At 38.8% G+C, this 27755-nt stretch overlaps 1 protein-coding gene across 9 annotated transcripts in view; it reads right to left on the bottom strand.

Moving 5' to 3' along the window:
* Positions 1-27755, bottom strand: part of gulp1a (GULP PTB domain containing engulfment adaptor 1a) — a 384626-nt gene that overhangs the window by 28351 nt on the left and 328520 nt on the right. For 8 of the 9 annotated variants that reach the window (XM_087988648.1, XM_087988645.1, XM_043704093.2 and 5 more), the window contains one exon: positions 23638-23727. The exons of the other annotated variant lie outside the window; for it this stretch is intronic. In XM_087988648.1, the coding sequence (XP_087844774.1) occupies positions 23638-23727 (90 nt within the window). The remainder of the gene's footprint in view (positions 1-23637; positions 23728-27755) is intronic. 9 annotated transcript variants of the gene reach the window in all.

The raw sequence follows: 27755 nt of genomic DNA, 5'->3' as shown, positions 1-27755 counted from the left end.
TTGCTACATGTCAGCCTTGTTGAATGTCAGTTGGTATGGTGCTGACTTCCTTCCAGAATGGTATGAACCACCCATCTCCTAGCTGGAAAATTGAGCCCTGACATTCTTAAATATGCTTAAATAATTGCAAAATTTGCTTAAATGGAACATACATAGAAACTAAGATTATTGCCATGTTCTATTACAACTACATTTAGTTTGTTTCAAAGTCCCATTCAGAAGAGGTCAGATTCACAATGCTTTGAAATTTGTGTCACATGTAGACAGGGTGATTAAGAAGGCATTTAGTACACTTGCCTTCTTTGCTCAGAGCATTGAATAAAAGGTGTTGATACATCATGTTGAGGTTGTACAGGACGTTGGTGAGTACTTTTGGAGTACCGTGTGCAGTTCTGGTCACCTTGCTACAGGAAGGATAATATTAAGTTGGAAAGGGTTCAGAACAGATTTACCAGAATGTGGTGCTGGAGGATTTGGGTTATAAAGATAGATTGTGACTTTATTCATTGGAATGCAGGAGGTTGAAGGGTTTATAAAATCATGAAGGGCATCGATAATGTGAATAGCAAGGGGTTTTTTTATCCCGAGGGTGGGGGAGTTCAAAATAAAGGACATATGTTTAAGGAGAGTTTTAAAATGGACATGAGTGGCAACCAATTACAACATTTAAAAGACGTTTGGATAAGTACATGAATATTAAAGGTTTGAAGGGATTTGGGCCAAATGCAGGCAAGTGGGACAGTTTAGTTTGGGAATATGGTTGGCATGGATTAGTTAGACCGAAGCCAGAAAGAGTCCAAAGGAAGTACACACATGGAATACACAATAATGCTAATGGATACAAATTCCTTGTGTATTGCTGAATGAGGAATGTCATGGACCTTCAAGGTAAGCTTTTCTCAAGATGGGAGTAACCTTATAAGGGACCGAAGGTTAGTTCGACTGAGGAAATGTTCTCAAATGGAAACCAACCGCTTCTTTCCTGTTGTGAGTTTACAGAACCTTCCTTCAATGCAGAATATTTGGGCAGCGAGAGAGAACAGCGGGACTGGCTTTGCTGGGTTTCATCCTCACTCAAATCATTTAATCTATGGTGTAAATAATTGTGGTCTTAGCATTGATTCCTATGGCACAACATTATTTACAGGTTACCCTCCTGAAACTGCCACCCTTTATCCCAACTCTACCTTTTTATTATTAGTCAATCTTGATTCCATGCTAGTTCATTACCTCCAACACCATGGACTCTTATCTTATTAAGTAGTCTAAACTATGGCACATTTCAAAATATCCTCTGAAAATCCAAATATATTATATCCACTGCTTCCCCTTCATCTATCCTGCTGTCTGCCTCTTCACAGGATTCCCATAAATTCTTCAGTCATAATTTCCACTTCATGAAGCCATACTGACTCTGTGTGATCATTTCATTCATTTTTAAATGCTCAGCCAATTTATCCTTCATAATAAGTTCTGTTACTTTCCCCAATAATTGACATTAAGCCAATTGCCCTGCAGTTAGCTGTTTTTGTCTCTTTTCTTGTTTATAAGAAGGTGTCACATGGACAGGTTTCCAATCAGCCGAGACTTTCCCAGGCTCGAAGGATTCTTGGAAGTTTCAAAGTTCTCAATACATCCCCACTTCTGCAGCTACTTCCTTTCCTGCACACCACCAGGTCCAGGAGACACATTAGTTTACCTAGCAATGTTTCTTAACTATTAGTTATTGCAAGAATTTCCTCTCTCTTCCCTTTGCCCCTTTGATTATTTAATGACTCCTGCTATTTCCTGGATTGCCATTATTGTTTCCCCAGACTCATTCTCTGAGGAGCCTATGCTCCCATTGGCTTCTCTCCTTTTTAAAAATATATTTAAAGAAGTCCTTGCTGCCCATCTTGATTTGACCTGGAAGTTTAATCTCTCAAGTTCATTTCATTTTCTCTTTCTTTAATTATTTTGGTCATTTAATTGTTGGTATTTAAAACTTGACTTCTGCATCCTAACTCACTTTCTCACTGGTAGCATGTTTGAAATTACAAATTTGCACGCAGTAAGTCATAGTCACACAGAGTCAGAGAGATGTACAGCATGGAAACAGACCCTTTGGTCCAGCTTGTATATGCCAACCAGATATCTCAACCCAATCTAGTCCCACCTGCCAGCACGCGGCCCATATCCCTCCAAACCCTTCCTATTCATATACCCATCCAGATGCCTTTAAAATGTTGCAATTGTACCAGCCTCCACCACTTCCTCTGGCAGCTCATTCCATTCACCTACCACTTTCTGCGTGAAAAGGTTGCCCCTTAGGTCTCTTTTATATCTTTCGCCTCTCACCCTAAACCTACGTCCTCTAGCTCTGGACTCCCTGACCCCAGGGAAGAGACTTTGTCTATTTATCCTATTCATGCCCCTCATGATTTTATAAACCTTGATAAGGTCACCCCTCAGCCTCCGACAGTCCAGGGAAAATAGCCCTAGCCTATTCAGCCTCTCCTTTTAGCTCAAATCCTCCAACCCTGGCAACATCCTTGTAAATCTTTTCTGAACCCTTTCAAGTTTCACAACATCTTTACAAGAGGAAGGAGACCAGAATTGCACACAATATTCCAAAAATGGCCTAACCAATGTCCTGTACAGCCGCAACATGACCTCCAAACCCCTGTACTCAATGCTCTGACCAATAAAGGAAAGCCTACCAACCGCCTTCTTCACTATCCTATCCACCTGTGACTCCACTTTCAAGGAGCTATGAACCTGCACTCCAAGGTTTATTTGATCAACAATACTCCCTAGGACCTTACCATTAAGTGTATAAGTCCTGCTAATATTTGCTTTCCCAAAATGCAGCACCTCACATTTATCTAAATTAAACTCCATCTCCCACTTCTCAGCCCATTGGCCTATCTGATCAAGGTCCCATTGTGATCTGAGGTAACCTTCTTCGCTGTTCAATACACTTTCAATGTTAGTGTCATCTGCAAACTTATTAACTATACCTCTTATGCTCCCATCCAAATCATTTATATAAATGATGAAAAGTAGTGGACCCAGCACCGATCCTTGTGGTACTCCACTGGTCACGGGCCTCCAGTCTGAAAAACAACCCTCCACCACCACCCTCTGTCTTCTACCTTTGAGCCAGTTCTGTATCCAAATAGTTGTTCTCCCTGTATTCCATGAGATCTAACCTTGCTAAACAGTCTCCCATGAGGAACCTTGTCGAACGCCTTACCAAAGTCCATGTAGATCACGTCTACTGCTCTGCCCTCATCAATCCTCTTTGTTACTTCTTCAAAAAACCCAATCAAGTTTGTGAGACATGATTTTCCATGGACTAAGCCATGTTGACTATCCCTAATCAGTCCTTGCCTTTTCAAATACATGTACATCCTATCACTCAGGATTCCCTCCAACAACTTGCCCACCACCAACAACAGATCAGGCTCACTGGTCAATAGTTCCTTGGCTCGTGTTTACCACCCTTCTTAAACAGTGGCACCATGTTGCCAACCTCCAGTCTTCTGGCACCTCACCTGTGACTATCGATGATACCAATATCTCAGCAAGAGGCCCAGCAATCACTTCTCTAGCTTCCCACAGAGTTCTCGGGTACACCTGATCAGGTCCTGGAGCTTTATCCACTTTTATGCATTTCAAGACATCCAGCACTTCCTCCTCTGTAATATGGACATTTTTCAAGATGTCTCCATTTATTTCCTGACATTCTGTATCTTCCATGTCCTTTTCCACAGTAAATACTGATGCAAAACACTCATTTAGTATCTCCCCATTCTCCTGTGGCTCCACACAAAGGCCGCCTTGCTGATCTTTGAGGGTCCTATTCTCTCCCTAGCTACCCTTTTGTCCTTAATGTATTTGTAAAAACCCTTTGGATTTCCTTAACTCTATTTGCCAAAGCTACCTCTGTTCCCTCTTTGCCTTCCTGACTTCCCTCGTAAGTATACTCCTACTGCCTTTATACTCTTCTAAGGATTCACTTGATCTATCCTGTCTATACCTGACATTTGCTTCCTTCATTTTCCTAATCAAACTCTCAATTTCTTTAGTCATCCAGCATTCCCTATACCTACCAGCCTTTCCTTTCGCCCTAACAGGAATATGCTGTCTCTGGACTCTCGTTATCTCATTTCTGAAGGCTTCCAGCCGTCCCTTTACCTGCGAACATCTGCCCCCTAATCAGCTTTTGAAGATTCTTGCCTAATACCATCAAAATTGGCCTTTCTCCAATTTAGAACTTCAACTTTTAGATCTGGTCTATCTTTTTCCATCACTATTTCAAAACTAATGGAATTATGTCGCTGGCCCAGGTGCTCCCCCACTGACACCTCAGTCACCTGCCCTGCCTTATTTCCCAAGAGTAGGTCAAGGTTTGCACCTTCTCTCATAGGTACATCCACATACTGAATCAAAAATTTTTCTTGTATACACTTAACAAATTCCTCTCCATCTAAACCCTTAACACAATGGCAGTCCCAGTCTATGTTTGGAAAGTTAAAATCCCCTACCATATCCACCCTATTATTCTTACAGATAATTGAGATCTCCTGACAAATTTGTTTTTCAATTTCCCTCTGACTATTAGGGGGTCTATAATACAATCCCAATAAGGTGATCATCCCTTTCTTATTTCTCAGTTCAACTCAAATAACTTCCCTGGATGTATTTCCGGGAATATCCTCCCTCAGCAAAGCTGTAATGCTATCCCTTAACAAAAACGCCACTCCCCTTCCTCTCTTGCCTCCCTATCTTTCCTGTAGCATTTGTATCCTGGAACATTAAGTTGCCAGTCCTGTTCATCCCTGAGTCATGTTTCTGTGATTGCTATGATATCCCAGTCCCATGTTCCTAACCATACCCTGAGTTCATCTGCCTTCCCTGCTAGGCCTCTTGCATTGAAATAAATGCAGTTTATCAGTCCTACCTTGTTCTCTGCTTTGTCCCTGTCTGCCATGATTGTTTGACTCGCTTCTGTTCTCAACTGTACCAGTCTCAGATTGATTTTTTTTTCCTCACTGGGTCCCCCCCCCACACCTTACTAGTTTAAATCCTCCACAGCAGCTCAAGCAACTGTCCCTGCTAGTATATTAGTCCCCTTCCATAAATCAAAACCAATTTTTTACTCTGAAGCATAGAACACTTACTTTGCGGCTGCATGTCCTTTAATATTCATTATTTGGAGGTTTACTCCTAAAAATATTAAATTGGAAAACCGTTTGCTTCCTAATTTTAGATGGGGGAAATCTTTTGTACTTACCTTGTAAAACAGATTAATCTTGGCAGGCAGATATATTAACTGGCTTTCAATTTCAATTATGAGTTTGTAATGTGGAAAATGATCTACACTTTCCTGTACAAGATCAATTTTACATCAAAATCATTTGTTTTCCAGTTATGTTCAGCTGGTTCATCAATTAAATTCATTTGTATTTCTAAAGCAATACTTATTGACTATCGCCAATGAGAGATTCAACCCACCTTCATTTGACATGAACAGGATTACTATCCATTAAAACCTCATCAACATCCAAGGAATCACTAGATGATGTCAAAATAAGGTTAAAGCAAGATTTGATTTGGTATCAGAGTGGTGTGGAGCTGGGCAACTGGCACACTGAGCCAGAAAGGTAATTTTTGGTCTTCACCTGCCTCCCTTCCGTATTTTTTTCCGCTTTTACAAAAGTGAACCAATGCATTTTGTTTAGTTCAAACAAAAGTATGAACTACTTTTGTCTCTTTCAGATTTCTTCCTTTCTCCCATGACCTCTACCCCTCAAGAGATATGAAAAATGATTACACACTACGGCTTTCCTTGAATGGAAAGTACAACAGGAAAAACACGCTAACATTTAGCAGTTAAACATCGAAACAGACAACATTTCATTAGTTGTCTAGATTGTTTGGAGATATTCCATTAGTCCACTTTTTCTTCTAAATTACCTCTCCTGCCCAAAAACTACGCAAGTATTTCCACGTTATACACCCTATATTCATAAAATATTTGTTTGAACTCCTAAAAATTTAAGTTAAATTACAGAAAATACATATGTATACCACATTTGATCGCAGCACTATAATGAATAAAGAAACTGTAACTTTTCATGAAATAATGGATTTTTTTTAAAAAAGAACAGAATCACATAGACCACCCATGCATTGCATTTGAACAAGACAAAGATAAACTCAGCACAGATGACCTTGCAATGTCTTCCTTGCTAATCTCTGTTATTTATACTAAAATTGGGAGAGCTGCCACACAGGCTAGTCAAGGAACAGAATGACAGAATACTTGTGATTGAATCATACGTACCTAGCAATTTCCCAGCCTGCTGCATCACCATCCTTGGAAATGTCTTATCCCATCAGCAGGTCAGAACCAAAGTGGCCACACTTTGATAATCAGTTAGTCTCAAGTTGCCGCAGGAGTCCTCAACATTTAAAAAAATTCATTCATGGGATGGGGACATTGCTCTTGCCCATTCCTAACTGCCCAGACGGCACTTAAGAGGCAACAACATTTCTGAAGTCACATGTAGGCCAGGCCATGTAAGGACAACAATTTCCTTTCCTAAAGGACATTAGTGAACCAGATGGGTTTTTCTGACAAATGATAATAATCTAATTATTATTGCAGTCCTAATTTCAGATTCTTATTGAATTCAAATTCCACCATCTACCATGGCAGGATTTGAACCAAGCTCCTCAGAACTTTACCTGGGTCCCTGCATTAATAGTATAATCTAATACTACTAGGCCATTGCCGTCCATTGACTCTGGGCACCATAGATGACCATGGCATTTATCAAGGGTAAGGAAATACCCAGTTTAATACCACTTCCCACCTCCACTCAGCTGGTAGTTTAACACTCTTTTAGTTTGAACAAAGTCTGGAAAAACCACCGAGGTTGGGAAGGGCACAATGTGTATTCAGAGTAAAGGATTTCATTATCCTTGAATACTGCGTTCAATTCTGGTCTCCTTGCTGTAGGAAAGAGGTTGTGAAACTTGAAAGGGTTCAGAAAAGATTTACAAGGATGTGGCCAGGGTTAGATGGTTTGAGCAACTGGGAGAGGCTGAATATACTGGGGTTATTTTCCATGGGGTGTCGGAGACTGAGGGGTGACCTTATAGGGGTTTATAAGATCATGAGGTGCATGGATAGGATAAATCGACAATTTCTTTTCCCTGGGGTGGAGGAGTCCAAAACTAGAGGGCATAGCTTTAAGGTGAGAGGGGAAAGATTTAAAAAGGACCTAAGGGGCAATCTTTTCATGTAGAGGATGGTGTGTGTGTGGAATGAGCTGCCAGAGGAAGTGGTGGAGGCTGGTGCATGATGGATACATGAATAGGCAGGGTTTAGAGGGATATGGGCCAAATGCTGGCAAATGAGATTAGATTTATTTAGGATATCTGGTCGACACAGATGAGTTGGACCCAAGGATCGGTTTCTGTGCTGTAGATATCTATGACTCTGTCCATCACCAATAATTGGCAGATCAAGCTCCACAAGCCCAGCTTGGTAGGGTGCTCAGGAAAACTCTTGCTTAGCCTAATCCTCACCCATAGAAATCACCACAGCACATTTCTTATTGACAAAGTTTGATCTTCATGATGAGAATATGGTCCAACTTGACCCCATCACTGTGTTAAACAGGGAAAGCATAGAACAAATCCATCAGCTCAAAGCTAGGCTAGTATGAGGCCCTTGAGATATCCTAAGCCTATTGCAGTAACAATATAATCATAATTGACAAGGTCCTAATATATCCCTCGCTCTTGATTCAATGAGAATGCCAGATACAACACTAGGCATTCCTATAAGTATCATGCTGGTGAAACTAGACACAAAACCATATGCACACAAAATATTTCCATAAACAGGGCTGCAATGCATACCATCTACAACATGCACTATAGCAACTTGCTGGTACTTTATTTGCCATCACCTCCCAGATCTGAGTCCTACCTCTTTGAAAAACAGGGGCAGAAAACATATGGAAAAACCAACATCTTCAAGTTCTCCTTCTACTCGTACATTATCTTGACTCAAATATATTGCTGTTTCTTTACTGTTGCTGGGTGCAAGTCCCTACCTGGCAGCACTGTGAGTGCGCTAACACCACACAGGCTGCAGAAGTACAAAAAGATTGTTGTCCCCCAACTTCTCAACAACCATCAGGTCTGGGCAATAAATGCTAACCTTGTCTGTGATGCGCATATCCCATGAATGCATATATAATTTAGTCTGGCTGAACTAAAGTAGCAATGAGGTGCAATTTGCAATAAGTTGGTGGAAGTGAAGATACGTGCAACAGAACATCAGCTGTATAATTTGCTATATAAATCAAATTTGAAGGCCATTCATTTTAGAATATTCTGTTGGAAATGTTTTGAATGATTTATTGAGAAGTGATTTCAGTTAGTGACAAATGATATAATTCACTGACCGTTGACAAGGTAATTTACTCCGCTATCATGCATGCTATATCCTCGATATGGTGATTGATTTCTGAACATAAATTATTTCAGGTACTGCAACAAGCATTGTATTCAAACAGGTTAGGAAAAGACCTTCACGAAAGGAACTGGTTAGGAAATTAAATTTGGTCAAACAGCTGGGAACAGTGGTACACAACCAGCACCTGAAGTCCATAAGCAAAAAGAGCAATGGTGATGATCGGAACACAACTTTGTATCTGGAATGCTTTAAAGCATGTAATTCAAAGTGAGATGCGGTTTCTTGAGCTTCTGCTGAGATTCATTAGAACAACATAGAAGGTCAAGAATAAAGAGGTCACAGTTGAACGGAAAGGAGAATTGAAATGGCAATCCACTGAAAACCTGGGGCCATGACAACAGATTGATAAGAGGTGTCCAGCACACTGAGTGTTTGTACCTTCTCTCAATTCCTCTTTTAGACGTTGTTTGACCAGTTACCACCCAAAAATTAGTACAGTCTTGGGAATTATCAGCAGATGGACATAAGCATCTGTAAATCACTGGGGTCAGTGCCAAAACCCAATTGTTTCTGATATTAGAGGCAGGAAGTGAATGTACTGTCACCAAATAGCAGATGGCACTGAAGTAGGTAAGTTGTGACAGGGTTGCAAAGAGTTTACAAACAGATGTTTATAGCTACAGGAAACAAGCGGAAAGTAGGCAAATGGAGTATAATGTGAGAAAGTGTGAAAGTGTTCATTTTGTAAGGGAGAACAACAGAGTAGCATATTATTTAAATGGAGAAAAACTGCAGCGATCTGCAACATAAAGGGCCTTGGGGAATATATGTGTTTGAACCACAGAAAGCTTGCATACGGGTGCAGCAGGGAATCAGGAAGGCAAATAGAGTACTGGTCTTTATTTCAAAGGGATTGGAATATAAGAGTAGGGAAATCTTACTGCAACTGTACAAAGTGCTGATGAGACCACATTTGGACTACCGCGAGCGGTTTTGATCCCTTTATTTAAGAAAAGATATAATTTCATTAGAGGCAGTTCAGAGAAGGTTCACAATAATGATTCCTGGTACGGAGGTATTGTCATCTGAGCAAAAACTAAAGAGGTTGGACTCTACCCACTGGAGTTCACATGAATGAGAGGTGATCTTAATGAAACATAAAGGATTCTGAAGGAGCTTGACAGGGTAAATGTTCACAGAATGTTTCCCCTCAAGGGAGAGTCTCAGAATAAAGGGAAACCTATTTAAGATTAATATGAGGAGGAATTTCTTCTCTCAGGGTTGAGAGTCTTTGGAACACCTTACCACAGAGATTTGTGGGGGCAGAGTCCTTGTGTATATTTAAGGCTGAGATGGATAGATTCTTCATCAGTAGGGGAATGAAGAGATACAGAGAAAAGGCAGGAAAGTGGACATAAGGAAGTCTGATCAGTCGTTACCCTATTGAATGGCAGAGCAGGCTAAAGCAGCTGAGAGGCCTAATTCAGTTCCTGCTGCTTGTGGTCTTGTATGATAAAAGCACTGCTTTAATATTGCTGAAAAATAGACCTTTTAGAGTCATAGATTCATAGAGCTGTACAGTATGGAAATATACTCTTTGGAAAGCATTTCACCTTATGTGTGTAAGGGCATTTGAAATTTTAAAGGGGAATATTGCATGAATAGTGCGTGCTGATTCGTTGGCAGTTGCCATGAAAAATGCATCAGTTAGATGAATGGTTGACAATTACACCATAAGATCATAAGGCAGAGAATAAGAATTAAGCCATTCGGCCAATGAGTCTGCTCCACCATTTGATCATGGCCGATATATTTCTCAACCCCATTCTCCTGTCTTCTTCCTCTATCCCCTTACTAATCAAGAACCTATCTATTGCTGTCTTAATTACACTCAATGACTTGGTCTCCACAGCCCTCTGTAGCAGCGATTTCCACAGATTCACCATTCTATGGCTGAAGAAATTCCTCCTCATCTCTGTTCCAAAGAGTTGTCCATTCACTCTGAGGCTGTGCCCTCAGGTCCTAATCTCACCTACGAGTGGAAATATCTTCTCCACACCCACACAACTCAGACCTCTCAGTAGCCTGGAGTTTCAATCAGATTCTGCCCTTATCCTTCCAAACTCCACTAAGTACAGTCAGAGTCCTAAACCACCCCTCATGTGACAAGGCCTTCATCCCTGATGTAATTCTCATATAACTGCCTCTGGACCCCCTCCAAGGCCAACACATCCTTCCTTAGATACAGAGCACAAAATTGCTCATGATATTCCAAATGCAGTCTGACCAGAGCCTTATACAAGCTCAGCAGTATATCTCTGCTCTTGTATTCTAACTATCTTGAAATGAATGCTAACATTGAATTAGTCTTGCAAACTCGCAAATGGAACTGCATGTTAACCTTAAGAAATTTGGACTCCCAAGTCCCTTGTGCTTCAGATTTCTGAAGCCTTTTCCCATTTAGAAAATAGTCCATGCCTCTATTCTTCTTACCAAAGTGCATAACCTCACACATTCCCACACTGTATTTCCAGCTGCCATTTCCTTGTTCACTGTCCAAGCCTGTCCAAATGTTTCTGCAGTCTCCCCATTTCCTCAACACTACCTGTCTCTCCACCTTTCTTTGTGTTATCTGCAAACTTAGCAACAATGTCCTCAATTTCTTTTTCCAAATTATTAATGTATAACATGAATAATTGTGATCCCGACATGGACTCCTATGGAGGAGGCTGTCATCCTGGGAAAGACCCCTTTATCTCTACTTCTGCCAGACAGCCAATCCTCTATCAATGCCAGTACCATGCCCCTAATACTCATCTTATTTAGCAGACTTCTGTATGACACCTTATCAAAGGCCTTCTGGAAATCTTTGTTTAAATTGCTTGTTACCTCCTCAAAGAATTCTAACAGATTTATAAGATGTGACCTCTCTTTGACAAAACCATGCTGACTCAACCCCATTTTACCATGCACTTCTAAGTATTCTGCAATCTCATCCTTAATAATGGATTCTAAAGTCTTAACAATGAATGAAGTCAGGCTAACCAGCCTATAGTTTCCTGTCTTCTCCCTCCCTTCTTAAACAGGGGTGCTACATTAGTCTTTTTCTGGTCTTCTGGGACCCTCCATGACTCCAGTAATTCTTGAAAGATCATCACCAATGCCTCTATAATGTCCTCAGCTTCAGAACTCTAGGATATAGTCCACCTTTAGATTTTTTAGCTTCCCCAGCACCACCTCCTTAGTGATAGGCACTGTATTCAACCTCTGACCCCAACTGTCTTGAAACTCTGGTGTGCCTGCTGGTATCTTTTACAGTGAAAACTGATGCAAAGTACTTTTTCAGTTCCTACACCATTTCTTTCTTTATCATTGCTTTTCTCTAGCCTCATTTTCCAGTGATCCAATGTCCAATTTTTGCCTTTCTCTCAGTTTTAGGTATCTAGGAAACCTCTTGTAATCTTCTGACCTAGCGCACACTCATATTTCATCACCTCCCCTCTGGTTGCTTATTTAGAGTAATCCTCTGCTTTTTTTAAAAAGGCTTCCCTAACCTCTTGCTTTCCACTAATCTTCACCACGTTGTCTGTTTTTGTCTTTACTCAGATATGGTTCCCTCAACCTCCCCTTGGTATGTTTCTTCTTCCTTGAGATGAATTTCTGCTGTGCCTCCCGAATTACTCCTGGAAACCCCTGCCATTGCTGCTCCACCATCTTCCCTGCTAGGTTCCCCTTCCAATCAGCTCTGTCCAGCTCCTCACTCAAGTCTTTGTAGCTATCTTTACTCATTTGTAATTCTATGAGATCTGATTCCAGCTTCTCCCTCAAACTCCAGAGTGAATTTTCTCATATTATAGTTACTGTCCCCTCGGGGTTCCTTCACCTAAATTCCTTAATAAGGTTGCGTCATCACACATCACCAAATCCAGAACTGCCTGTTCCCTAATATGCTCACAAACTGCTCAAATAAAAATCTACAATTCCTTCTTTTGAGATTGGCTAACCACTTGATTTTCCCAGTTCACCTGCAAGTGGAAATCTCCCATGATTATTGTAATATGCCTTTCTGACATGCCTTTTAAAGCTCTTGGTTTATTTTCTTCCCCACATCTTGACTACTGCTCAGAGGCCTATACACAAGTCCTGCTCACAGGCCAAAGCATTAACCTGAAGAACAAATCAGAAAATGGATCTTGCCTACATTGTTAATTCGAAGAAGGCACAATTTGTGTATACGTCCACATTGTTTGTTTGCCAAGAAAAATGCCTTATACTATATATGTACATAGCTTCCAGTACTCGCAAGTGTGCCAAACAGCGAGCCTGAAGGATGACCTTAAATCGACTGTAAATGTATTTCTTAGCACATGCTGGATTATTTATTGAATGTTATCTAATTGCAGAACATCAGCTAATTCTAGACATTCCATTTTGTACTTTGGAAGTAAAGCCAACACTAGGATTTTTATACCTTGATGTATTTCAAAATTATGTTTTAACAATGGGCAAAAATATCACAAGTTTGCAAAGTAATTAAAAGTAAATGGTTATTTTAAATTTACATGCTGTATGAATCTATACGGAATGGAATACCTGAAAGTTCCTTCTGCCAGCACGATGGAACACAGTCTGTTGGTTCACTAGCACCACTGGGAGGCCCTAAGGAGTACTGCACCTCCTGGTAATGTTCACGTTTGTACAACTCTGAAATCTAATGATAATTATTTTCTTTCCCTGTGTGAAAAATACCTGCTTCTAGATTCATAAAGCAAAATTCCTTTCAATGTTCTAAGGTTCCTTGGACTCAAACAGCAAAGATTAGCTGATGGCCTGTCCCCAACCATAGGTAGCAGCACCATACTGCCATTCCTTGCAATAAGAGTTGAAATTTTTGCTCTGGAAAGCAATAGATACAAATACAAATGTCCCCAGTCTAACATGCTGCTGCACATTAATGATTTATTAGATCACATCAGCTAATAAAAATGATTTTCAAATATAACAACAATAATTTGCATTTATATAAGTGCCTTTCGTGTGCCAAGGTCCTTCACAAGAGAAACATTAAACACAATCTGATGCTGAGTCACATCAGGAAATGCTGGAACTAGTGATTGAAAGCTTAGTCAAAGGAGGAATGTTTAAAGAAACTGCTTGAAAAAAAAGAGACAAAGCAAATGGAGGAGAAAATTCCTGAGCTTAGTCCCTTGGGAGCCATAGGCATGGAACTTGAATGGATTTGAAAAGGAAGATAAAGACTTTAAAACTGAGGCACTGTCAGACCAATAGCCATTGGAGATCAAAGAGGGGTGATGGTGAACAGAATTTGATGCCAGAATAGAGTTTTGAATGAGCTAAAATTACAGAAGATAGAAAATGGAGGCCAGCAGAAGAATTGATAACATGCATAAGAATTAAAGTTAAGATCCTGATTACCATCACATTTTTAAATATCATACTTTGGAATAGACAAAATACACTGTCTGGTTAGCCTTCCAGGCTCAAAGTTGTTGTAAGCTTCGCTTAAATTAAAATGACTGTACAATCTTATTAACTTTGTTTAACATACGCAAGTTGATAGTATAGAAATTGAGACTGCTGATTACTAAGTTAAGATTTCAGATTGAAATAACAAGAACATGGTTGTTAATTTCTTTCTTTAATTTCTAATGCACAGAAAGGAAATTGCAGAGTGAACATCTTATTTATCACAGATTTCTCTCCAGACAACAACAGTTGTAGGCTTCTTACAATACAATTATCTTAATGTCATTTCTTCATTTACCTTACCTCTTTAAACCATCCATTTCAATTTTGGTCTTTTTAAACTTAACTTTTAATATTAAGGTAAGATTACAGTCACATTGTTGAATGAGATGCACTTACATTTCTAGGTGAGATTTTCCAGATATTATATAGCCCAAGCTACCATTTAAATAAACTATGTTACCACATAATGAAATCAGTCTATTAGTGCACACAGGCTTTAGACTTACAATTCTAGTGTGTGGAAACAGGCCCTTCGGCCCAACAAGCCCACATCGATCCTATGAAGAGTATCCCACCCACACCCATTCCCCTACATTTACATCTGACTAACGCACCTAAACCAATATCCCTGAACACTATGGGCAATTTTAGAACACCTAATTAACCTAATCTGCACATCTTTGGATTGTGGGAGGAAACCGGAGCACCCAAAAGAAACCCACAAAGAGACAGGGAGAATGTGCACACTCCACACAGACAGTCACCTGAGGCTGGAATCAAACCCAGGTCACTGGCGCTGTGAGGCAGTGGTGCTAACCACTGTGCCACTTTAGTTTCCTTAAACACTTCCAGTGTTTGTAAGTAGCTTGCTTTACAATGATGTTAGATGAACATAGCAGGTCCTGGCCACACAGTTTGAACCCCCGACATGTTTGCAGGAAACCAAGGAGAAGCACACTGGGACAGTGGGGAAGATTGTGACCAGGAATGGTAGTGAGGACCTGGTGTATTGGTGAAAGATCATTGTTGAGGCAGAACACCAGGAGTATCAATGGGAAAGTGTTCTCTTGGATCCCAATGCTGTATTTAGAAAAGCTAGCTCCCCCTTTGACCAGCAACTAGCTTTGCTCTCAAGAAGGCATTTTAAGCATTTTAGAAGTGTTCAACTGACTAAAATCATTCTCTGCTCAAAGCAGCAATCTGATGAAGTCTGCAAAATGACAAAGATGAAAATGGAGTTCAGAGAGCATTATCCAGCTCAATGATCAGAGGCTTTCAGACCTTGAGAGGCCTAAAGTCAGGGAGGCTAAATAAATTTTGCACTGAGCAACATTTCCTGATTTGTCGTTGATTTAACCGAAATAGATATTCCCTCAGTTTATTCTGGGCTCTCCTTAAACTTCAAGGTGTTATTCAATTGAAAACATCAAAATTTATACCCTAGAGATTTATTAATTAAATATTAATTCCATGACAGAAATATCTTCCTTGAAAATAAACAGTCAACTTTAATAGTTCACTGGTTTAGAAGAAAAACCAGAATTACAAGTTTTGTCTTCACATAAATCATTCTGACCGATACATTTGGCAGAAAGAATTTATTGAAGTAAACTTTATACATAAAGATATGCAGCAGCTCAATTTACTAATAATGATGAGGCAAGGCACCATTTTGTCAAACAAAAACACTGTGCTTCAACAACTCATACAGCATAATTCCTGTAAAAGGAATGTCCACCAGGAATCACTGACTCCACTGGAATACATAGCATTAGGTATACAGATAGTTCTTCTATAAAGCGATGGCTGCATTCTTGTGTAGCCCTGCATTATAGAAATATCGCGCTTTAGAAACAGTGCTTAAACTGTTGGCGATGTAATTGCATTACAGCCAACACTTGGTTTAAAAGTACGCACTTTAGAAATAATGTGCCCAAATTATAAATCGCGTTATAGCAAACTTGCATTAGCAAAATGTGTGTTATAAGCAGAATGACCTGCAACTCCTCTCCATTATGCAGTGGGTGCTCATGCCACCAGATTGCATCTTGGGCACCTTCCTGATGGGGGTCATCAAAATGTGGCAAAACAAGAAGTTTCTTACACCAAGAAACTTAGGGCACATTTTGCAAATAAGTAGCAATGTCAAATCATGAAGACATTCTTCTTGAAAGGTATAATCTGACTTTTGAATGTTATCGATTACTTTTTGTTCAAATATAGATATTAATTCCAGGATGGAAAATAATCACACAGCAGTTCAAGTTCTAACATTCTAACTTTCCCAAGGTGCAGTTCTAATAAACTGGAATTCTAGCTATTTTTAATGTTAAAATTCCATACCCCACTCAATCCTCAGTCCTGTTCTGCTCTACCTCATAGACCCTCATGCCTGTTACGTTGTGTCATTGTTTCTAGTTCCGCATGCTGAATTCTGACCCTTAGTTTGGGAAGGAAGAGCACAAGCTTACTCCTTACTTGACAATATTGTTGAATGGCTTTTAAAGAAAACTTCAGAAATATCATTTATTATTTTAGTAATGTTTTATTTTGCTAAGCATTAAAGCCATGTATTTGCTTAAAAACGGTGGATAGAAATAAGTTTCTAATTTTAGATTGCATTACAATTGTGGAATACAGTAATATTCTCTGCTACATATATAACTATATTAGAAGAACATAGAAGTCCTAGAATCTGAATGAGGAATTCATATCTCTGGATAATTTTTGCTATAGTCAAAGCATAACTTTATTTCTAATCAATTTATTCAAAATTAATGCAAACCATTCAAAACAAAATTATACAATCAAAAATGCTGTTAAGTGGTTATAGTGACGCCTTGTGGCAGTACATAAAATAAACAGTAAAATCTTTATGACTGCCCTTTTAGAATGGACAGTTCATAATTGTATTCCAGTTCTCAATTTCATCTAATGCCTAGATAAAGCAAAATATGCAAAAGTCAGTCTGCTGTGTTACTAGGTATAAATGTTATGATCCAGCTTCCACAAACTTTAATAGAATGTATACTTGAATGATTTGTATACCAGCAGCAAGTGACTAAACCATACATATAATTTTTGATTCAATTTAGAATCTCCTTACCTACAGTCTAGGTAAGTGTAACTGAAGTCAAATAGAAATTCATGTTTACAGAAAATACTCCAAATGGTGTCATAGTTTTTGGTTTGGTCAAGAGAGAAGCATTTAGATGGCACCGTACCACTTCAGGCCTCAACAGGACACCGAAGAAAGTTAAAAACCACACAACACCAGGTTATTGTCCAACAGGTTTAATTGGAAGCACACTAGCTTTCGGAGTGTCGCTCCTTCATCAGGTTGTGATGACCAAAGAAGAAGGTATTGTAGAAAAACTAAGACACTGAAACTGCAGAGAGTGCATTTCTTGCTGCCTGCATCAAAATTGGTGCAGATCTAACAAAGACAGAAGGAGGAAAAGAGTGCAACTCAATTCAAAATCTTTCCTTCAAAGCACACAGTCTGTTTGTATTAGCTCTGCTGTCACCCATGCCGAAGCTAACTTAACACAGATCATTGTATCACATTCATATGCAACACATAAATAGTGCTACATGTATTTGTTAGGAAGGTAGTGTATTAATAAATTCAAACATACTTAATACGGCGTAGTTAATAAACATGCTATTTTGTCTATAGAAAACTGAGAGTTTCTGTGCAATAAAGCATACCAACAAACTGCCAGCTTTTAATGCGCATATAATGTCTACCTTAAGGATCATTTCTACCTTCAAGCATTGTCAAATGCATAAATACTGGTTATTCTAAACTATAATACTGACATGCTTTAAAACAATTCATTACATCTTGCGATGCTCAAAAGTCAGAGACTGTTTGTTGGAGCAAGGTTCTGCCTTTAGCAATGTTCAAGACCAATAAGGAGTGATGATTTCACACAGGCTTTTTTTTGTATTTTCACTCTCGGAGAATGAAAATAGTAAAAAAATGACTGAGGTCTGAACACAGGGAAGGCTTCTTAACATAGAAAACATTTTTATAGTCTTTATGTTGTATTGTAATAAATCATATTTATAAATCGCCCTTTGACAATCATTTAACAAGCTTCTCAAGCGAATATAAGCTTATGATTTTCCCCAAACAAATTAAGTTGTACAGCTGTGTTTTTATGATCATTTAAAGTGCTGTTTAACAAAAAGGATTACCAGTCTCTTGGGTTATTTTTAGTGAGAGAGGGAGTGGTTTGATATTCACTGTGTTTCAGGACAGGTCTAAATTCTTTAGTTTTTATTGTTTGTATAGATTAGATTAGATTACCTCACTTACAATGTGGTAACAGGTCCTTCGGCCCAACAAGTCCACACCGACCCACCAAAAGCGCAACCCACCCAGATCTATTCCCCTATATTTACCTCTACACCTAACACCTCTACAAGCAATTTAGCATGGCCAATTCACCTAACCTGCACATTTTTGGACTGGAGGAAATCGGAGCACCCAGAGGAAACCCACGCAGACACAGGGAGAATGTGCAAACTCCACACAGTCAGTCGCCTGAGGCGGAAATTGAACCCGGGTCTCTGGCACTGTGAGGGAGCAGTGCCAACGTATAATTTCAACTATTTTATTTTTAAGTAAGGTACACTTAGAAATGTCTTTTACCTTGAAAGAGTTTTAAAATAACTCTTCAGGGGCTGGCATCCCATCACCAATCACACTTTATTTACAAACGTATAGCCTTTGATAAAGGCACTGCTTCTCACAGAGTCAGGTATTCAGGGACTCAGTATCACTGACATTGATCCTAATGTTTTAGCCAGGCATCCCTGATTGAACTAGATTAACAGCCCCAATTAGGGAACTAAGAGTTCTAGCTGGCTGACCTCATGACAATAATTAAAAGTTTATATTTTGTTGGATAGGAAATTATCTTTTCTTGGTGGTCAATGCCCTATCTCGACAGCTGCACAGCTGTCCATATGTACAGAAACTGATGCTCATTGTTCAAATTCTCTCATATGTGAAGCAGTTGTTTGGTTGGTCTTTAATTAGTTTTCTAAAGTTATGTTACTGAAATATTGCAGCCTATTTTAAAAATTGATGGTCACCACTGCCAACCATGATGTATGTTTGCCTTCAGCAGGGTATTTTACCTGACGCAGCAATACTTATGTTATCTTCTGTAACACAAAAAACTGCACATAAATATTGTCATATTTATTACAGCTAATTTATACATATAAACCTTATTTTTACAGGCACCTGAGTGTCTAGGATAGGTATTAAGTTATAGGCTTAAATCAGAACAAGATGCTTTTAGCAATGTACCACACGTCAAGTGATTCCGGAATATGATGAAGTATGAGGTTTTTTTTATAATCTTAGATCACATTTAGTAGTGATAGTATCGTGGGCATGTCTCTTCGTGATATACTAACATACCAACTGAGGCAGGACAACAGAAAATGCTGCACATATTTCTCAAGTAAGAGAAAACAACTACCACTGGCTGCATATGATCCTAGTGTACTTCCATACATTAGCTCATGTAACATGTACTGTAAAGAGGTTCTTGTTGAGACAAATAGCTCAGTAACTGACAAATGTTGGTCTGTGATTTGAGAAGTCATGCATGGCACTAATCCCTCTGACTTGATGCAACGCAAGAAATCCCACATACACTGGGCACAATGCAAGCTGAGTGTGTGTGTGTGTGTGCAACTGTTTCTGTTTTTGGGTTAATTAGCATCAGGAGTTTTGCAGTATTACGGCAATAAATGTTTGTCCTGCTTAAAGGGATAAAATGATAGGATTAAGACCTTAAAACAATAGTGCTAATGCAACTGCAATCAACTGTTTTGCACCAATTGTTTTCCAGATGCCCAGATTTTAATTCTAGCACAACAATCAATAATTCCCTGTGAACAAAATAATCTATTCTTACATAATTGCTGTGCACAAAATGTACCCACTCTGTGAAAAATTATCTGAACTGGTTTTCTAATTACCTCAACTAAATGTTGATCATGAATTTGCCGGGAATTGTGCAATCAGAATGGTGCATCAGTGCTGGTTAAGTGCCCTCTCAAATCCCAGAAACTTATGGTAATAATAAGTTCAACAATTACTTCTGACACTCCTTGTTTCCCAATTTTAACTAGAAAATTATTCCATATAGGTCATCAGTGAAATAAAAATTGAGTAGAGTTTCATGAATGAAAGCTATTGAGATTACCACAGCAAATATTAGATCATTTTCAGAATGGTGCTGGTGAATTAAAAAGCAGGAATCATAACAGGAACACACTTATGCAACATTTTGTTATAGCATCTATGTGAAAACTAATCTTTCAATACCTTTGCACATACATGCAAAAATGTATTACATATAACAGAGCCCTGGATTGCTAAATACTATCATTAAAAAGAAATCAGAGTAACCTTTGATTATGTGTAAAATGGGACACTTGCTTTCTGCATTAGTTCCAAAATTAACTTTATAATGTCACTCAGAGGAAGTGTACAGCCAATGGTTTCTTACAATCAATATCTCTCAACTATGATTTATCTTCATTTGTATTAATAGCTCTTAGTAGTTACTAAAACAGCAATAAATTGTTAAAATTCTCACCAAAAACAATAGTTTAAAAATTAATTTATTAATTTATCAATGGACTGCATAGCTTCTAATTTGGGTCTTTCTTGTTGGCAGCAAATTCAAATTACTTGTGCATGAAGTCGTGGGCTAAATTCACCACAGAATGTGATGTGGTTTCTTGGGTCAAACACCACTGGCAGTATATGATCCTAGTGCATTCCCATATGTTAGCTAATATAACATGTACTGCAAGATCAGGTTCTTGTTGAGACAGATATCTTGAAGTTTATTAACAACGTTAACTACTTACATTGATATAATATCACAGACCTTAACACAGTCTGGGCTCTCTGATTACTGATGTTAAGGATGGATAGTGGGAGTTTGGGGGGGGGGGTTGTGGAAGATGGTGTGGATGGGTTTGCTCAGTTAGCTGGATGATTGGTTTGCAATGCAGACTGATACCAACGGCATAGGTTCAATTTCTGCACTAGCTATGATTACCATGAAGGACTGTCCATTCCTAACTCATCTCCCTGCCTGAGGCATAGTCAACTTCAGGTTAAACCACCATGAATCATCTCTCTTTCTCTAATGGGAAAGCAGCCCTGTGGTAAGACCAACCACAGTCTGGTAAGACTATGGTGACCTTGCCTTTTCAAAGATAGATAGGGGAAGACAGGCAATATCCTCTACAACTATAACTAATGGCTCATTTCACAATGCACTGACTGAGGAACAGTGCAAATATAATGCTGCTCTTTCCAGGCTATTGTGGAGCCAATGAGAGGGGCACTGAAGATGAGATTCCATCACTCCAATCAATTTGCTAGATCTTATGATTTGAAACCCTCCATGAAATTCACACATAGTCAATATCTGGTAAAATTCAGCCCATAGAAATGTAAGTGTTAAGTAAACTATTTGGAAAAAGTCCTCTGACTCAGCTTGGGAAACGTTCAATACATTTTCAGGTGTCAGTTCTGCCTCAGATTTGCATTCTCAACTCCAACTCAGAGGTTCAGTGCTCAATCCATGTCCAGATTTGTAACAGCTCAGTTTAGGTTGATACTTCAGCACACCATCAGCTTTGCCATCCTTTGGATGTGAAATCGAGGCCTCATCTGGCCGCTCAAGTGAATATAGAAGGTTCAAGGGCCGACAATTTATTCCTCAAATAACTTCAATCAAATCGATGGTCTGTTCAATGACCTCGCTGCTTTTATTTTGAGACCTGACTGGGTGTAAATTGACAGCTGAATTATCCACTTAGCAACAGTACTTACACTGCAAAATGATTCAACTGGCTGAAAAACACTTTGCCACCTCCTGAAATTGTGGAAGACGCTATATAAATCCAACTGTGATTTTGCTTCGCTCAGAAGTCTTCGGTTGAATTTTACTCATTCCCTCACAATATATTTTTTAGAACTCTGTGTTAACTCTTTTAGTAGGACTTTCAGTACCATCACCTTCAGAGGATGAAAAACTAATACATCAAAAAAAAATTTCCCCCCCGAACAGAAAGATACAAGTAGATTGGAGGCTCATATTGGCAGGAAATAGTAATCCTGTAAAATGAGCAGCAGGCAAGACCACTCCAGGGCTCAAATACATAGCTCATTAGAAAAAAACAAAACCAAGTTATCTAATAAGCACTATTACTTAGTTCCAATCCATAAAGACGGGCCAATATATACGGCTTCCTTTATTACTTTTGCTAGGTGAAAGGTAAGATTCAATACAAAATCCTGAATCGTGCTGGTCCAATTTGAATACAATCACAAATGAAAACAACTGGAACTTTGTTGTGTTGCTAGGAAATATTCATTAAACAAATGCAATCATCATCAACTAGCTGAATGAATAACTGTCAGCATCCAAGATGATGCTGCCACAGCTCTTAATGCTATGCTGTCAGATTGAGAGAATAGCAACAAAGAAAACGGGAAAGCCATCTGCTTCATTGAAGTCTTTACAAACTATTTTCAAAACATGGCAACATTTTCTATGTATAAATTATAAATCAGTTCATAGCAAACATTTTGTTTTTTTTTACATGATCAAAAGCAGGATTCAAATTCAAAAGCGTTTTAATGAAATATCTTTGCATCATACAAGGTGTTGAGTTTATCAAATGAATCCTTTTAAGCTGGCATTTGCATTTGGTTACGAAATTGATTCATCTATTTAAAAGGAGTTTTATATTATTAAACAAGATAGTGCAAAAGCATTCAAATTAACTGTCAGAACAGGACAAATATTCCACAACAGAACCTGCAAGCATAAGCCTCAAGTTAAATAAGGTTGTTAATTTTTTTTTAAAAAGCTCTTTTCTTATTAAGCAGTCAAAACATATCAACAGCAAAATATTAAATGTAAATCTACTGTATATACTTGAGTAATAGTTGATCGCATATAAAGGTTGACCCCCTATTTTTGGCCAAATAAGCTGGAATTTTCCATATATCTCATGTTAAAGTCAACTGTAGTTCTTCACAGATAACAGATCAACGTTTATGAGTCAGTATGCAGGCCGTCACGTTCCATTCCAGTTTTCCAGTCTGCCAGTTGTTCCACTTCGCTCCCAGTCTTCCAGTCCGCTGCCTGCTAAGTGATGCTTCGGGTTTTCAGAATTACCATAATTCATTGTTGTTTTTCTTTATTCGTTTAGACATCAGTTGGACTTCTGCTAATGATACGGTATGAATTTTGATGGGCATGAATTTCAGCCCCTCAAAAATAGTATTCATGTAATAGTCAACCCTATAAATTTAACCTTGAAAAATAGTCAAAAAATTCAACTATTACTCAAGTATATACATTATTCATTATCCTAATGACTTACATGTCAACAATGATACAGAAAAAGAGGGTTGTAAGAAAAACCTTCTTTGACTACAGAACTAGAAAAGATTCAAAAGATTTGAGATTTACTTAATTCACTAGAATAGTGATCTCTATTGGACTGAATGTCTTTATTCTTTAATACAATTTATATTAACAAATATCAAACACTTAAATGGCAGAATAAAAAGAAAGGGATAACAAGCCATATGTTTTTGTACTTACTGGTGATGGACCTTGAGTGACCCTGACATTAATTTCCATCTCTTGAACTTTCTTTTTCAACTCAATATTCTCAGTTTCCAATTCCTGAATCTGTAAAATAACCTTGTTTTGAAACTGTACAACTATGGTTTCAAATGTATTGTAACTTATATCACGTTAGTGTTCAAAAAAGCAGATTTCAGAACTAAAATCATCTGATTTTGGTAAGAATAAGAAAAACTTGCATTGGAGGAGACCTAATACGCATGAGGGACTAGGATAAATCATGACAACCAGGATAAATTAAAATGTTGCAACTTTGTTACAGGAATGTGAAGGATGTAGAATACAACAGCAAGCTCTACTGTGCTGAGTTTGAAGGAAAATAATCCTTGTTGTTATTGGAAGTTCATGATTGGTAATTGATTTATATGTGATTTTATAAACTGCTTGTATCCAAGTAAACTGCTGCTTCATCCTTTCTCCTTTGATTTTCCCCGTGTTACATGGGATCACCTCAATGCTGGTTGACCACCTTAGGGTGAAACATATTTTTCATTTGGTCGATTTCTGTGTTGTAGCCAGTGTTACTGATTTACAGGGCATGAAAACTGGCAATGATTCTCATGTTGGTTTGGCTGCATCAGTGGTTGCGTTCTGAACTGTTGCTCCAAAACTTAATAAAATCCAAGAGACACTAACTTTAGTGTCGAGACGTAATTCGGAATCTTTAATTATGACAAAAAAACTAGACTAATCCTACATTGATTGCTACAGAATTGAAGCAAGGGGTAAACTGGGGTAATATCCCAAGTACACATTGCAATCTTTGATTTACAAACTATCACTGAAAATTTGAAATTAATTAGTTTTTCAGGTCATGAAATGCAAGAGAACAACAACAGTCAACACACTGTTTGTATAAATGCACAGTGCAAATATTTCAAGGCACTTCACCAGAACATTATACAACAAAGCCATGTTAAAAAATATTCAGTCAGATGACCAAATGCTTTGCAAAAAAAAAAGGTTTTAACAAGTCTCAGAGAGGACAAGTGAAATAGAGAAGTAGAGAGATTCTAAAGCTTGAGACCTAGGCAACTGAAAGCAGGGTGACATCATGGTGTAATTAGTCAAAATGGCAGAATCAAAGGAGCTTAGACATCCACGAGTGCTTCAGGTTTGGAGGAGATCAAGCAGACAAGGAGAGGTGAAACAATAGAGGGATCTTGAAAAGGAGGAGGAGAATTTTAACATCAAGATTTGGAGTGATTGGGAGCTGATTTAAGGCAGTGAGAACAGGGATGATAGGTGAACAGGACTTGGGTGTGAGTGATTGCAAGGGAGCAGAGGTTTAGATGATGTCAAGTTTATGGAGGGTAGAATGAGAGATATAATCAAAATGCATTGGCAAAGTCATGTCAAGAGGTAACAAAGGCATGACTTATGGTTTCAGCAGCAGAACAGCTGAGACAGAATATGCATGAACAACATAATGGAGATGGTTTTAATGATTGTACAAATATGATGCTGACAGCTTGTCCTTAATCAAATGTGACATAAGGAGCGAAAACAGACCAGCTTAATTTCAAACAGATGTTAAGGAAAGGGATTGAGTTGTTGACTATGGAGCGGAGTTTTGAGCATGGAATTAAAAATATTGGCTTTCGGTTCTCCCAACAGTTAACTGGAAGACGTTTTTGCTCATTCAGTGCAGATAGGCAATTTGATTATTTAGAAACAGTCCAGGAATGGAGACAGACACTGAGTTACAATTGGGTATGTGTGAAAATTGACCCTGCTTATGGATGCTGTATCTGTAGGGCAGCATATAGTGAGAAATCTGTGGGGTTTCAGGGTAGATCCTTGAGGGATACCAGATACAACAGAGCATGAGCAGCAAGAGATGCCATTGCAAGGTCTTCGCTGGTGACAATTCAATAAAAATGGAAACCAGTGAGAGTAATCCTATGCAGCTGGATGCCAATAGAGATGAAGGAAGATAATGTGATCAACTAGGTCAAAGACTGCAGACAGAGAGAGAAGGGTGAGGAGGGAAAGTTTATATTTTTCACTGTCATATGGGATATCACTTGAGAGTGTGATAAGAGCTCTTCTGGCATCGTGGCAGAGTAGAAACCTGATTGGGTAGATTCAGGCGTGAAGAAAACGTAAACTTCTGCCACCCAGGCCTTAGCTGCCAGCTTTGCAGCAGGTCGAGATAGGGATTCTGAAACTGTTCATCAAACTCTCTCTGTTCATTAGCCAGTTAGTAGCTCACAAAGAAAGAACAAAAGCATTATGGCTTGGTAGTCAAGGTTGCACTAGATGAACACATCTTCAGTAATCTAGTTCCAGAGAGAAATTTCAACAAGTATTTACCACTAACTATCCTCCCACAACTGATAAATCTGTACTCCTCCAAGTTGAACATCTCTTTGAATAAAATTAAGGGTAACAAGGACTTGGAAGGTATCTTAGATAAGTTATTTCCAATATCCATTACAAATAGAGGTTCAGTAACACGAGTACTGATTGACATGACTGAATTCTGAAGGAGCTAGCTGATAGTCAAAGCCGATGAAAGTTGGCGAATGAACCAAAGAGAAAAAAATTACTTCACCTCATCCTCAACAATTGACTTGTTGCAGACACAACTGGATTTAGCAATATTGGCAACAGCGATTACTCCACAGTCCTTTTTATTGAGGATGCCATCTATTGTGTATCTCTACACATTTAGCATGATGGTCTTTCAGTCTGTCTGGATGTACCATCAAACTAAATGCATAGAGATGCAGATAAAATTTTGTTGATCAAAGTGGATCAGCCTTGAAACAATATGGGTATCAGCTGCAACAAGACTATATTCAACCACATGCAACCTTATGGTCCAGCACATCTCTCACTCACATAAATGTTAAGCCAGGCAACCAGAGCTGGTTCAATGAAGAATGCAGGGGACTATGGCAAAAAAAACGTCAGGTATGCTTAAAAGTGAAGTGTTAACCTAGTGAAGACACAGCGCAACACTATGGACTGGATGTGGGGAAAATACACATGTAATTATCAGTCAGACAGTTAGTTTGCCACATTCCCATTTACTCTAGAGCTAAACCCCGTCATAGAAGATGGGCAGGCACAACATCGGTTGCGCGGTCACCATATGTAAGTAAATAATCAAGTGCGAATTGAGCTTGGTAAAAGTTCAATTGACCCTGATATTGAGCCGCCCACACTGTAAAATGATGAGCTTAGCTGGTCAGGTAAGATTAGGATTCACAACTTCTTAAGTGTTTAAGATGGCAGGCAGCAGGTGCCATCATTGAATGGTACCACCAGGAAGACTACACTTACCAAACCCACAATCTCTACCATCCTGGACAAGCACAAGAAGAACAAAGCAAAAAAAAAGCAGCAGAAGCTGGAGATCTGAAACAACTGAAATTGCAGGCACAACTCAGCAGGTCTGGCAGCATCTACGGACAGAAAGCAAAGTTAACATTTCAGGTTTAGTGACTCTTCATCAGAATGGAGCACAAGAAGAAATAGGGACTACCAAGATCTCCAAATTCCCTTGGGAGTCACGCTATTCTTACTTGGAAATATATCACTTTCCTTCATTGTTGCTCTATCAAAATCTTGGGAGTTGCACCCTAATAGTATTATCAGAGGATCTTCAATACATAGAACTACAGCAATTCAAGGAGGCAGCTCACTATTACTTTCTCAAGGGCAGTAAATGCTATGCAATAATCGTTAGCCTTGTTAGCAACATCCACGTCCTCTAAATGAATAATGCTTTTTTTAAAAAGTAGGTCTGTGGGTTCTTAAGACGTTGGTTTGCAGCAGCAGACCAGATACCCCATCATCAGATTTGGGGATACAGCTTGAAAGTTCATCCTTCTTAGGACAGTACTGTCAAAAACAGAATCCACTTAAGATCAATGAGGTTCTAATACATAGAAAACAGTTGTTTGGCCATTTGGACATTTCAGTACATTGCGATTACCAAACAGATTCAAGCCTCAAAGGGGTAACAGTGTGGTAATGAGGTACAGTGTTTTACAGATGGTGTTGTAATTAATTATTGAGATCCCATTTTTATGCTCTCATTCTTATAGAATAAAATCTGTTCA

The sequence above is a fragment of the Chiloscyllium plagiosum genome, unplaced genomic scaffold, assembly GCF_037043375.1.
Source record: "Chiloscyllium plagiosum isolate Xiang-an unplaced genomic scaffold, Cpla_swu_hap1 HiC_scaffold_7, whole genome shotgun sequence".
NCBI lineage: Eukaryota > Metazoa > Chordata > Chondrichthyes > Orectolobiformes > Hemiscylliidae > Chiloscyllium > Chiloscyllium plagiosum.
This window is presented reverse-complemented; position numbering and strand designations above follow the sequence as displayed.